This window comes from Thunnus albacares, chromosome 9 (assembly GCF_914725855.1).
Source record: "Thunnus albacares chromosome 9, fThuAlb1.1, whole genome shotgun sequence".
NCBI lineage: Eukaryota > Metazoa > Chordata > Actinopteri > Scombriformes > Scombridae > Thunnus > Thunnus albacares.
The window spans coordinates 32,023,307-32,036,763 of record NC_058114.1 but is presented as its reverse complement, the minus strand read 5'-3'; the positions used below and the strand labels follow the sequence as shown (position 1 = coordinate 32,036,763).

The 13,457-nt window shown below is 39.2% G+C and overlaps 1 protein-coding gene and 1 long non-coding RNA gene across 5 annotated transcripts in view; one reads left to right on the top strand and one right to left on the bottom strand.

Moving 5' to 3' along the window:
• LOC122988931 overlaps nt 1–13,457 on the top strand; it is a 160,822-nt gene that overhangs the window by 7,951 nt on the left and 139,414 nt on the right. The window lies entirely within an intron of this gene.
• Nucleotides 1–13,457, bottom strand: part of LOC122988930 (spermatogenesis-associated protein 16-like) — a 116,569-nt gene that overhangs the window by 83,523 nt on the left and 19,589 nt on the right. For all 4 annotated transcript variants that reach the window (XM_044361609.1, XM_044361607.1, XM_044361606.1 and 1 more), the window contains exon 4: nt 5,921–6,010. In XM_044361609.1, coding sequence (XP_044217544.1) covers nt 5,921–6,010 — 90 coding nt within the window. The remainder of the gene's footprint in view (nt 1–5,920; nt 6,011–13,457) is intronic.

The following is a 13,457-nucleotide window of genomic DNA, read 5'->3' as shown; positions in this document are numbered from 1 at the left end:
GCTAACCTGCTGCTCTCCCCGCCTCTGGGACTTACACTGAGTCAGAATATTTTAATAAGTCTATGTTACTTGATAACAATACTGGTCCTGTTATCACAATTTAGCTACAGTAGCTAATGTTAGCCTAAGTGTAACCAGTGCACCAGTAAGCTAGGGTCTGAGGTAGCGAGGCGTGTTTCCAGAGTGTGGAAGGCAACAACCCGCACTCTTTATTTGGAAGGTCCTGGCTCAACATGGAAAAGATGTTACTGTAGATGAGAATGAAAGCAGCATCCCCCCATGGTAATCACTCCAGTGCTCCATTATAAAGCCTTAGCGCTCATTATACTAAGTTTAATAGCAGAATACAAGATTGAGAAAAATAGCAACTAGAGTCATTTATAAATAAATATTAATATAATCTTAATATAATTCATATAATCATTCATCTATATCCCTTTTACTAACACAATTATTTCCATATTTCAATTCTCACAACATTTTACACTGTGCTTGTTGCTTATAGCAATAAGATGCATGTGTCTCAGTTGTGAATACAGGTTACAGAGATCAAATGGAAAATGAAAATGTGTGGCGGAACTTTACAGTTAAAGGTGCCGTGTGTAAGATTTGGCCACCTGATCCAAACAACTTTAATTCAAATTTGCTTTATATATATATATATATATATATATATATATATATATATATATATATATATCGTAAAAGCATCAAGAATCAATATTTTACACATATATATGTGTGTGTTTTATATATATTTCCTGTGTATGTGAGTGCTGATGAAGGGTTTATGTTTCGGGAAGGATGAAGGGGTAAAGTAGCCATATCCATATTGTAATGAATCCCCAGTTGACCCAGACAGACGTGATCACTATTAGCGGTTTCCACTGTAGTTAAATGTTGTTCATGCATCATAATAACATCAGCAGCTTGGTTAAGACCTTGGGCTTTACTGTATTTAGAGTTGGAGTGAGTCAGTACTTTTTCAGCGCTCATTGTGAGATCTCCTGAGAGCTGACACATCCAATTTGCATCTTTCACCTATGATAACATTACTGACATTTTTATGACTGACTGAAACAGTCAAGTGCTTGTTACCTAGAATAATTGTATTGAAAATAACTGATGTATTTTTGTTTTCATTATCATAGAAACAACAAGCAAAATAGAGAGTGTGACCAAAATGGGACATGTGAGGAAAATGTATTTTAGGAATCAGTGGAGTAGTAAGTAGTAGTTAATGGATAGATGAATTGAAAATGATTTCAAATAGGTGATATATTATATATGCACTATATTAACAACTAAGAAAAAGAGGCAGAGCAGGGCCCCAACCTCTCAGGATCCCTAAAGTCCCCGGGTTCACTGTGTGGCAATTAGACTGTGGCAGTTTGATTAATTGCAATTTTGTTTTATGATGGGGTTGCAAGGTGAGTCAGTCAGTTGGTTCACCACTTTTACCAGATTAAAACATAGATGGACAAATATTGGAGAGATTGCTGTGAAATTTTGTACATTTATGTTCCCCAGAGGATGAACTCAACAGACTTTGCTGACTTTTCCTGCAGTGTCATGATGAGGTTGACATTTCTGATTTTGAGTGCTTTCATCAACAGCTAATGAAAGTGCCAGATTATGGCTTGCTTCCTCAGCCAGCTGTGTCGTCAGGTCTCCTGCTAGCTTCCTGACTCGGTCTGCGATGGTGTTTCTTGACAAGCTGACATTGTTAAAAGCCGGTTTCTGGTCAGGGCACACCTGTTCACATACCTTCAGCATACACTGCTTCAAAACTGCACCTTCTGAAAAACACTGATGATCGGGCGATTACTTCAGCCACAATAAAACAGCTGCGTCATTTTTTGCTGTAAGTTTTGAGAATATATTGTTTCACAAACGCAGGCTGCCTTTTAATTCTTGTTGCTTTTCTTGGTGGCTAAGTTTAGCAAACTTGTCTTTGTGTTTGGTGTGCTGCCATAAATTATATTCCTTTGGCACTGCCACTGCCTCCCTACAAAGAAGACATACTGGCTTGTCTCCATTAAGCACAAACATGTATTTGCTTTCCCATCTCTCATTATATTGCCTTCCCTCTGCGTCAACTTTTCTTTTCTTTGACATTTTGCCAGGCTGCTACTATTAACGTCCCTAGCTAACCTATAACCAGGTGCCAGGTGCCACTGCTGGAAACGGCTATATGATATTGAGATGCTATCTAGCGTATACTGATACTAACAAAACCGGGATGCATTCTGGGACATGTAGTTTATGGACACCGTACTTCTGTAACACAGCATAGAATTGCATTGAGTAAGTTATATTCTTTGCAAGCTCTTGCAGGCCACGTAAAATGAGGTGCCGGGCCAGATTTGGCCCGTGGGTCTTGAGTTTGACACATGTGCACATGTGCACCAGAATAACACTAGAAGAAGACTGTAAGCTGCCAAACATGGATGTAAACATTGCATTGTTAGACCTCAAGGATACACACAATGTGTTTGGGTATAAATAACAGTGAAGGAAAACGCCACAGGGCACCTGAAACATTGTCATTGACGTTAGGCACAGTAGTGCTTTGAGCAAAATGTTAGCCTTTTAGAGCTGCTAGCATGGCTGTAGACACTAAAGGTCCTTTCAGACAGTGAGTGGTTACTGCTGACACCTCTGTTGTTTTCAACTGCCTCTTGTGAGCAGCCATTTGCCACTGCTGTCTGTGATGGTTCAACTTCTTTCAACGTGCTGTCGCGGCTAGCCGTGTGACCATTACAACCACAGCGAGTGAAACAAAACTGATTTGCCTAAATTATATATATCTGAACAGACAGATCAATGAAGAGAAACAGTATTGGAACAACATCAGCTTCAAAGTCTGATGATCCGGTGTGGAACAACAAACGTTTGATACTAGTTAGCAAAACTTACTATATATTACTAACCATTGACTGTATTTTAAGCTACAAACTGTCCTATTTTTCTGTGTTATGAGATAGTAGGTGGACAGCAGCAGAATGTGGTGTACAGGCTGGTAGGATCACAGGCAGCCAAAACACAGAATATCACAGAATACTAATGTTGCTAGACTGGAACCACTCGCTGTCTGAAGGCACCTTAAAGGTTCTGTATGTAGGAATCAGAAATTCCCTCTCACTAGTGACACCTGTGGCCATTAAATAAACTGTAGTCAGCATCCCGGTGCTCACGGCGCAAGACTATTTAGTAGCACTAGTTTACTAAACACTGGTAGGCTCAGTGAGCTGTGGCTGGGAAGCAATGCACTGCGGTTTTGTTATGAGATGTGTGCTTATTACGACCTTTGGATTACAACAAGGACAACAGGAAAAACAGAAGGGGTAAGCTATGTTCAGCTATCGCTCTAGAACTTGTTTTCTGCTCCTTTGCTGAGGAAATAACGTAGTGTTAGCTGTGTGTGTGCTCGGGAGTGGGCGACTTGTCACCGCAGCTGTGTTTGGTTGTGAAATGTGTAGTGGTTGAAGGAAGCAGCTAGCTGTATCATTAGCTGGAGAGCTAATATCTGCAGGGCGTGTCTAGTCGGATAGCACCGTTTTTGTGTTGTGTCGTTATGCTGGTCGTTTCTTGACGTTAGCGGGAGAGAGACACACCAAATCTTGAGGTCCTGTCTTGTGGAGAGGGTTTGTATCAAAATCTAGTATTAATACCTTTATTATTTTAGTTGATCTTATGGTTACATATTGCATATTTCTAAATAAATGTGTGTTTTAATCAGTATGAATTAACTGACACACAGCAGACATGGGGCAGGGTTGTACTCTGGTTGATTTCTGGGAGTCTGGCCAAAATCCAGTGAAGCTGGCATGTGTAGTCTGCTGTGTATTTTTCACCTGATGTGTATTTAAAAGTAATGTAAAGGTAGTAAATGTAACTCAGATAATAATAATAATAATGATTAGTTCTTACAATAAGCCAATCCTGGACAATCCCTGAATTAGCTTGAACCGCTTTGATTTTATGCAAACTGACTGAACCGATATTTGTCATTATGAGACGTCTAAACATCTTACACAGAAGCTCAGACGCTGACACGGCCGGCTGGATGCCAGAGATGGGCTGGAGGAGGTAGGCTGACCTGGGCTAAGATCTCACCAATAACCCGGATAAACCTCTCAGGCCCTGTTTACACCTGGTATTAACATCTGTCTTGGGTGAGTTGACAGCTCTAAATACAGGTGTGAACGCACCCGAGACGCATTGAGGATGGATTGAGATCCGATCACTCAGACCACATTCGGAGATGGTCTGGGCTGCATGTGGCCACGTTCTCTTAGTAGTGTAAACGCATTGAAGGACCGCCCACTCAACTGACATCCTCTATTTTCCAGCAGACTAGACACAGGACCCTCCGTCCAAAGCTGTTCAACTGGTTTGATAACAGGATAAACAAATGATTTTGTTTTTCACGTGAATTAAAAACGTAATCCACCTCCTGTTTTTTCCTGTTTTTCTCGTTCCCCTAACCGGTTTCCCTCTTCAAATCGACAGTTAGAATAGAAATTAAACCGTTAATTTTTCGCCTGTCTGGTTAAATGTTGCTGGATAGTTTCCAGAAGAAGAAAAGAGAAATAAAAGCTCTATGTGTTACTCAGATGTCCTGACTGTGGGGCAGCTACACTCTCATTCATGGACTCTCATTATGTTCCACTCAGAAGCGGCTGAGTCATGTGCATCACACAGGCTACGCAAAGATAAAGGACATTTAAGTCATTTTATTTCAATTGAATTGTACTTTTGACTTAGTTGTAACCCATTATTGACATTTGTGGTTTCTGGGATTTGAAAAGTGGTAGCAGACTCAACAGCATGGAACCAATAATCTGCTCATGATTACTAAACACTACCATGTACCGAAATCTTGTGTGTAAGTTCATCTTGAGTTTGTTTTTTCATTCTCCTGTCTGCTTTTTCAGTGTGTGACAGAAGTCATCCCTCAGTAAAGCTAATCAAGAATGAACAAGAGATGAAGGGAGAGTGAGAGAGGGAGAGATGGGGGGCGAGGGGGGTGCAGGAGCTGGCAGAGAGGTTCAGACAGATGGACAGACAGACAGGCTGTGCTCTGTCAGCACCGTCTGACCTGATGAGAAGGGACAGAAGGATGGAAGGACGGGACAGCAGAGGGAAATGAAGTGGAGAGAAGTCAAAGGACTGACCTCTCTGTTTACCACTAGTTCACCTACACAAACACACACTAACAACTGATCCATTTCTATTCGGGTAGACGGATCAGTCAGTTGCGGAAGTTGTTATTTCTATACAGCAGGATTAGATGATTGTACAGCTGGACGTTTCAGCATTCCACATTTGTATATGAGACAGAATTACGGAAGAATAAATCATCTGGAATAAACTTTTCGCCACTGTGAAAATAAGAATTCACTGCAAACTTTAGCAAGGCAGAGTTGTATGGTGAAGCACATAAAGTGCTTTTAATGAGAAGCAGTGCATGCAGGCAGAGTGAGGGGACTCTAAAGAAGGCTTTTTGTAAAGGCCCTGCAGGCTACCTAGTGAGGAGATCAAAGCAATATATTTTGGTCCAATTACCTTTCCCTACAGACTGGAGAAACACACCACGTGTCATGGATTATAGTTTTTGTCACATAAATGTGCAGCAGCAGCACACAGCGTGGATAATAAGTGCTCATGGAATATTAGTGGAGAAGTTGGTGTGATTGTCAACTGAAACTATTCTAAAACTATGGACTATTCAGGTTACATGTCAAAAGTTATTTCTTTGTGTGTGCTCTTGCTGCAATGTGCATGTTACTTGTTAGGCAGGTGTATTTCCAAGCCTCTGACACTGGGAAATAAGTGATTACCATATACCATGGGTAGACAGAATACATACACACACACACACACACACACACACACACACACACAGAGTTCTTACTTTGCTGCCTGGCAGGGTTTGCCCAGCATCCTGTAGACTGCAGCCTGCCGCAAATGGTTCTGGAAGTGTCTGGGGTTCAGCTGGATACTCCTGGTATACAACACATACACACACAATAAATACTTTGACAACTTTGCTATTCTTATAATCCTTTTGCGTACTTCGGTGAAACATTATTTACAGTATGATGAGGAGAAAAAGCTGTAATTTAAAATACACAGTAAAGATGTTGCATTAGATCAAATATAATAACTCTAGAATAACTACAAACTAAATTCTGTCACTGTGTCCTGAATCTATAACATGTACTAATTCTAGTACAGTATATGCTACATACTACTCATCACAGCATACTGTTATTGCAGTTATTGTATAAAAAATAAAGTCCACTACAAGGCAAAACCTATCATGACGGACGTCATATCATCTGTGACCTCAGACTACAGGCAGATTTAAAAATGAGAGAGCTGCCATATTGTCTTCTGGTGATTTTTAAACAGATGCTCCATTTTTTCTTCTTCTTTTGATGTGATTCCAGCAGGCTGTATGAGGCTTGTAATGCTGCTTTCTATATCTGTTCCAATAGGTACAATACAAACACACTACATATACTCAAAAACTGTTTAGAATTAGTTTGCAGTCTGGATTTAGGACAATGCCTTGAATCAGCCATAATTTTGGTATTTATACACAATTTCAGTTTTTTTCTTATGATTTGATTTCATACTTTTATTCCTTAATGCCCCAAGACTTGCTGTCTTTACTTGGCCTAGTAGTTAGTAGTAGTAGTTTTTTAGTAGCTTTTTTCACTACTACTGCTAAAACTTACTGCCCTTACTGTACATTCTGACTGTTTCCATTTTCTGGGGAAATCTTGTGTGCATTTTATGAAATGTTACATATTTTGAGACATATTTGAATCAGCCATAAAAAACGTACGTGCTTCTAATTCCTGGTTTTTCTATTTAGACACAGTTTCAGATTGTTTTTTTTTTTTTTTTTTAGATACTTTACAAGTGGCCTCTGAATCCTGACTGACCATCTCTTTTAACAGGACATAATGCAGCAACATACTGTCAGCAATAGATATGTTTTCATATTTCACTGTCTGCACAATCAGTGTATAAACAACACTAAGAGTTTCCAGCCACAGTAGCAGCTCTGTGAGGCTGCTAACATCTGCATGCTAACATGCCCACAATGGCAATACTAACATGCAGATGTTTTCACAGGTGTAATATTCACCATCTTAGTCAAGCATTAATAAACCAAAGTATTGGACAAAGTGAAATATTGACATGATGATGATGACGTAAAATGAGAAGTCAGAGGATCAACAAAGTGATTACAATTCATCCTGAGGGGAACATGAATGTCTGATCAAAATGTCATGGCAATCCATCTAATAGTTGTCAAGATATTTCATTCCTGACATACACTGATAGTATAGCCTGCAGCTTGCTTAATGGGATTTCAAAGAAAATGACATAAATCCTGATGTGTTATCTGCAACACTTTCCCTTTACTTCATAAGTAGCCTTGCTCACTAAACGTTGATGGTGTGTGTGGGTCTAACTAATCTGTAAACCCATGCTCCTTGAATATAGGCACACTCTTAACTTTGCTGCATGTAGATCTGCTGCACCTGCCTGCCAATTTTGGTTTTGGGAGTTTTGTGGCCATATACAACGTATCCATTCATAAATTTGTTTGTTAGTGCATGACAAAACAACTCAGTTTAAACAATCTATCTGAAGTTGGTTATTTTAATGTTAATTTTAAAAACGTGTTCATACAGAGAGCATCATTAACACCGATGTGACTGCAGTTCGTGTTGATCTTGTATCAAACTGTGCCGTCACCTGAAAATTCAGGTGTAATCGTGTCTCTCCACTGACTCTAAAATTCACCTCACTTTCTGTCTAAAAAACACATCGTGACCTTTCTGTTTTTTTGGCACCTCACAAATAGCTGATAGATCTATTTTTACTTCATCACATGTGACGTACAACATTTTGCAGCGTCTTCTCCAGGAAACTCTACAAAGCTAGTGTAATACTTAACATTTTTAAGAATATCATATGTCATAAACAACTCTAAACTTTCACACAGCCTACTGTATTTTATTTTATCAAAATACAATGTGTTGCACAGTATTGATAAAGTTAACATATATTTACCAGCTTTTATGTGAGGTGCCAAAACACACACACACACAACCGAGCCATATTTCAGTGTTTTGCAGAAGGCTCTTAAAATAACCGTTTTCCAAAGAGGACAAACTTCCGGCTGCTGCACAACGCCAGCTTTTGACAGAATAAGCAGGAGATGAGAGGAGGAAGAGAGAGGAATGCATCCTTCCAAAAAAGCAGCAACGACAACAACAACAACAACAACAACGAAAGCTTGGTGACATGCACAACAACCCGCACACATCAGACAGAACCAACAGATGAAACCAGCTGCGTAGAAAAGAAACAACCAAGAACAAGGCAGCCGCTATGAAACGTTGTCATCCCTAACAACCACACCTCAAACATGGGCAGTGCTCTGCTGCCGAGGCCAATATCTTTCTCTCTACTGTGTTTCTCCACCTCTCTGCTGCTATAAGAATGCTAAAAAGGTGAGAGAACATAGCTATAATAGTTATATAGTAAATGTTGAATGCTCTGAATGACATCAGTCAGGTTAATGGAACACAATACAGGAGTATATCTAACATAGTCATTTTCCACACCATCTGTCCAATCTGATTGAATTCTGTAATCTGGTGAAAACATAAATAGACTAGATTAGAACTGAAGCGCAATATTGAAATGTAGCTCAATCCTAAATCAGTATGTAACCTTGTGTTTAGTTTCAGTGTATCATGTAGTAACATAACGTGCTGTTGTAGCAACCAAACAGTGACTTTATTGAGTATATTTTGCTCTTTTATCAGTATGTATAATAGTACAGGGATGGTACGTCTGTCAGTCTTAGTAAGATGTTCACCAGATAACAGGGGGGGAGTGGGTGGAATATTCATAACACGCCCACATCAGGATCACACAATAACCACCCAGGTGGTGTGTGTCAGTGCAAATGAGAAAACACACTGTCACAGTGTTATCAGCTGTTATCCCAGCTTACCCCCTCAGAAACTACAGGTCAATGTTTTAATCTGTCTTTCTGGTTTCCATACCTTGTCTGTGGCTCTCAACTCCAAGCCCACTGAAAATGTCTTCAAGAATGGCTCATCAATACACGTTTTCATTTTTCTTAAAAGTCTCAGTAATTTCCTAAAATAGCCGGACACTGTAACTTTTAGAAAACGTTGCAGGAGGAAATAGTGTATACAGTGCAACAGTGTGGCTCATTCATGTGTTTTTAATAATTTTTTTGACAACAATGGAGTTCTATGACATAGAGGAATAAGATATATCAGGCTTTAGACACACACACACACACAGCTTTAATTCTCAGTTGCACTAAACTCAAGGACCCTTCTTTGAATGATCTAGCTCAAGGTTTCCAGCAGCTGTATGGTCAACCACAGTGAACTGAATGGGTTTTTTAGCTCTTGGTTTTTCTTTGCATTTGTGGAGGCTGTTCACTCTCCCATAGTAAGGACGGGACATTTCATTCTTATCAGCTAAGTCACCAACTGTTGCATCCTGTCTGGCAAGTGAACGTCTAGATAGTTTTTTTGACTGACCAGTTACATTATTTATGAGCAGTTACATTATTTAGTTTCATAGTTCAGCCTTTAGAAGTTACATCAAAGCCATCATGTGGAACACAAGCAACTTGTCATTTCCTGTAAAGAAAAAAAAACTCCGGTAAAAACAGAGACGTGAGCAAAAAGCTGAGAGACTGCAGGGTCTCTGGAGAATTCTGAGTTTAGTCAGAGGCACACACACATGGTCAGTGAGTCTGTTGCTAGCTAGCTTACAGCTAACCTACAGTTGGTACTTGGGCTACTTGGAGCTTATAAACACTTATGAAATGGTCCACTTGTCAAATTTTGCTTCATTTCTGAGCAAACCTCAATACAACAAGTCCTCAATTAAACAACCAAATATATCCTTTGACCATGTGACTCCAGAATGACTCATATGAGTGTTTTCTGTTCTGGTGCTCCTATTGGTAGAAATGAGAAGGACGACATCATTTGTCTGTGCTTTCCAAAACCATTACAAATCACTATTAAAAAATAATGGTGTTTTATGATATGACAACACTGTAGTTAAAGTCTGGTTATGTTTAGGAATAAAAAACATTTGGTTAGTAGGGGTGTGCAAAAAAATCGATTCACATAAGAATCAGGATTGTATCTCTGCCGATTGAGAATTGATTCAGAAATTCCCAGAAGCGAATCACATTAAGTCTCGCCACAATGCTGTTTTCCATTTTTTCCTGACATGAGTTAGCTGCTAAGTCCTATAGATAGCGCAATGACGCCGCACGTGTTTTCGCCCGGACCCAACTCTGGGGGCAAGAAGGAAGTGAAGTGTGTGTCATGGAGAGACTGCGAGCAATGGAGCACCTGACAGAAAAACGAATACAACGTGCATTGAAGGCGATCATTTGGACATATTTTGGATTTTCTTATCTCGTAGGGCAGAAGGAGCTTGACAAGATTAATGCCATTATCAGGCATTGCAGCTCACCTCTGCAGGTTTGTGCCATTGTGGGCTTATGTGTTTGTAACCGCTGTGAAACAATCAGAAAATAACGTTTTATTGATCTGATTCACCAGCTTCCTCATTAATGTTACCAGCGCTCCCTCTCCTCATTCACTCTCTAGCTCACTCGACCACTGCTTCTCTCTCTCTCTCTCTCTCTCTCTCTCTCTCTCTCGTTTTTTTTTTTTTATAATAAGTTGGGAAGTGGTCAGCAAAGCATAACTTTACTTTTAACGTTATCAAACAAAGAGAAATGTCCTCCCCTCTTCCTAGTAATGTTTTTGTCATATGGCAGGTTGTACAGCGTTACAGGTTGCGTTTCTCCAAAAGTTGGTTCTGGTTCAACTTTTTCACTGCGGCCCCTGCAGCCCTCCTCCCCCACAGCCTAAACGCACAACCCGTCAGCCTGCCAGCTGGTTACCTGAGGACGGGAATGAGAAAGTCATTTTATCGCAGTGAAAAACATAGTCTCCTTGAAGTTTATGACAAACTGCCAAAAACGAGCCAACAACATGCAGCAGCGAAACAAGTGTTTAAACAGCTGTTCTGTATTTTGAAAATAAGAAAAAGAAAGAAAATTGGTCAAAATAATCATCGGCTTATAGTGATCAATTTGACTAATTTGATCAATTTTCTTGTTTGCACTTTTCAGCTAAATGTAGCAGGCAGCTATTGTTTATTTGATTTTATCATTTGAAGTATGAATTTAAGTTATTATTTGAAGTTTTACACTTAGCAGTTTATCTTTGTAATCATTTTTATTTTTGTATTAGGTATTCATTTGACCCTTTGTCTCAGGGCTGCTTTGGTTTCCTATTGACTGAGCAAACTAAAGGAACATAAATCTTACTCAGACTGACTTTGAGTAGCAAATGTTTACATTTGATTCAGTCTGATCTTTTTTGAGACCTATAAAAGTGTCTACTGCAGTCAAATGGAGAGTGACTCAACACATCAATCTAGAATCAAATCTATGAATGTATTGAGAATTGATTTTGAATCGCGAATTGATTGTGAATTGAATCGTGATCCCAAGAATCGGAATCAAATCAAATTGTGAGATTTCCTGAATCATGCACCCCTTAGGTTTAAGGAAAGATCATGTTTTGGGTTTAATTATCACTTTGTTAAGGTTAGAGAAACATTTGGTGTGGGTTAAAGTTACTACTTATTTAATCAAGGTGACCTTCATCGTCATGGCTACAATAATAACCATGGGGTTAAGGTTAAGGAACGATTGTTGTCACGGTTTTAAAAAAATCTGTCTCAACTAGAGGTTGGAAATTGGAAACGAACAGCCGTCTCCTGTAGCAAAGTCCACCAATAATTAATGCCTCCATCCACTACACACACACACACACACACACACACATATATATATATATATATATATATATATATATATATATATATATAATCATCTGAGCTGCACCACTGCACTGTGACGTGTCCAGAGGTTCTTCACAATGGGTTAACATGAGAGTGTTGCTAGTGATGCTATTCCATCTCAGCTGGAATAAATGGCATTAAATTTGGCGCTATGACACCCAAGAAAATGGCTTCCTTCACTGAACCAGTGAATACTAGCTGTTGGGTTGTTAGAATATTTCGACCATGTTGTAAAGCTGCTGTGGCAATCAATAGTGACAATATGGCTCTATCACAGCAACAGAGGTAACACTCATGTTAACCCTGTCTCCCTCCATTGTCTGTCTTTATAGAAGGCTGGTTGGAGAGCTAAGGGAGATGTAGCTCAACTGGAGCCATGATACACGCAGCATAAAACTCTGTGTTCACACAACATCTTTAGCACCCGTATCATTAATCCATCACATTTACCAGTAAACCATCATCAGTAGTGACATCTCAATCATCGTTATTAAACATCAAAAAAGTAATTAGTGGTTAAGTTTCTGGTACCACTATCAAAACACTGTGCTTCACAACACAAGATATATTAAAAATACACACAGGAAATCAAAATAATGCCTCATAGATGAATGAAAACAATTCATAACACAAATTAATCAAAATTAGATTGAAATGCACCTGTTATTGTGGTTTCAAATCACTGAGTAGGTTGCAAAAAAATGGAAAATCAGGCTACCTGAACAATACTTCATTTTTTAGGTTCCATCTCTCATCCCTTGTTCCTCTTCATCTTATCATATAAGCTGTAGCTTACTGTAGAGAAACATGTTTATTTGAAGGAAATGGCATATGCATGGTATTTGTACTTAGGCATTTTTTACATATCTGACCTGTCCTCACAGGAAAAATGTTCTCTATGTGGTTTATGTTAAGTGACAGCACCTTCCAGCAGTCATAGTAATTATGACAGGAGCAGCTTCAGTTCAAAGACTGATTTGCCTTGCTTTGTTTCAATAATTTTATAGTCTGGAAGAAGTTAAATTATCCAATATTGTAATCCAGAGGAAGAAAAGAAGTAAAGACAGAACTTTATCTATTAAAAATGCATTTTTTTCTGCTTGCCCTCCTCTTCCTGTGACCCTTCATATCATATTTATCTTGCGACTCTGCGATCTTTTAGATATCTGAACGCAAGCAGTTTATTTATTTCTATGAGTTCTAGTCCAACATGAACTTGCTAACACTTGGAACTTGGAGTGAATGGGCACAATGCCAATCAGCCAAGCTGTTGTATAAAGTAGTGTTAGCATATGCTGTTCCTTACAGTTAAATCATTAAAGGGAATCTGAGAAGGGCAGTTTGAATGGACCACATGCTAATGCATTTTTTTTTCTGTTATGATGTATAATCAGTTTAGGTTTTCCAGCAGAGGAACTGTTGGATAATGAGGCAGCATTGAGACAGCCTCAGCTTCGGTCCAGGCAGCGGTGGCAGTGTTC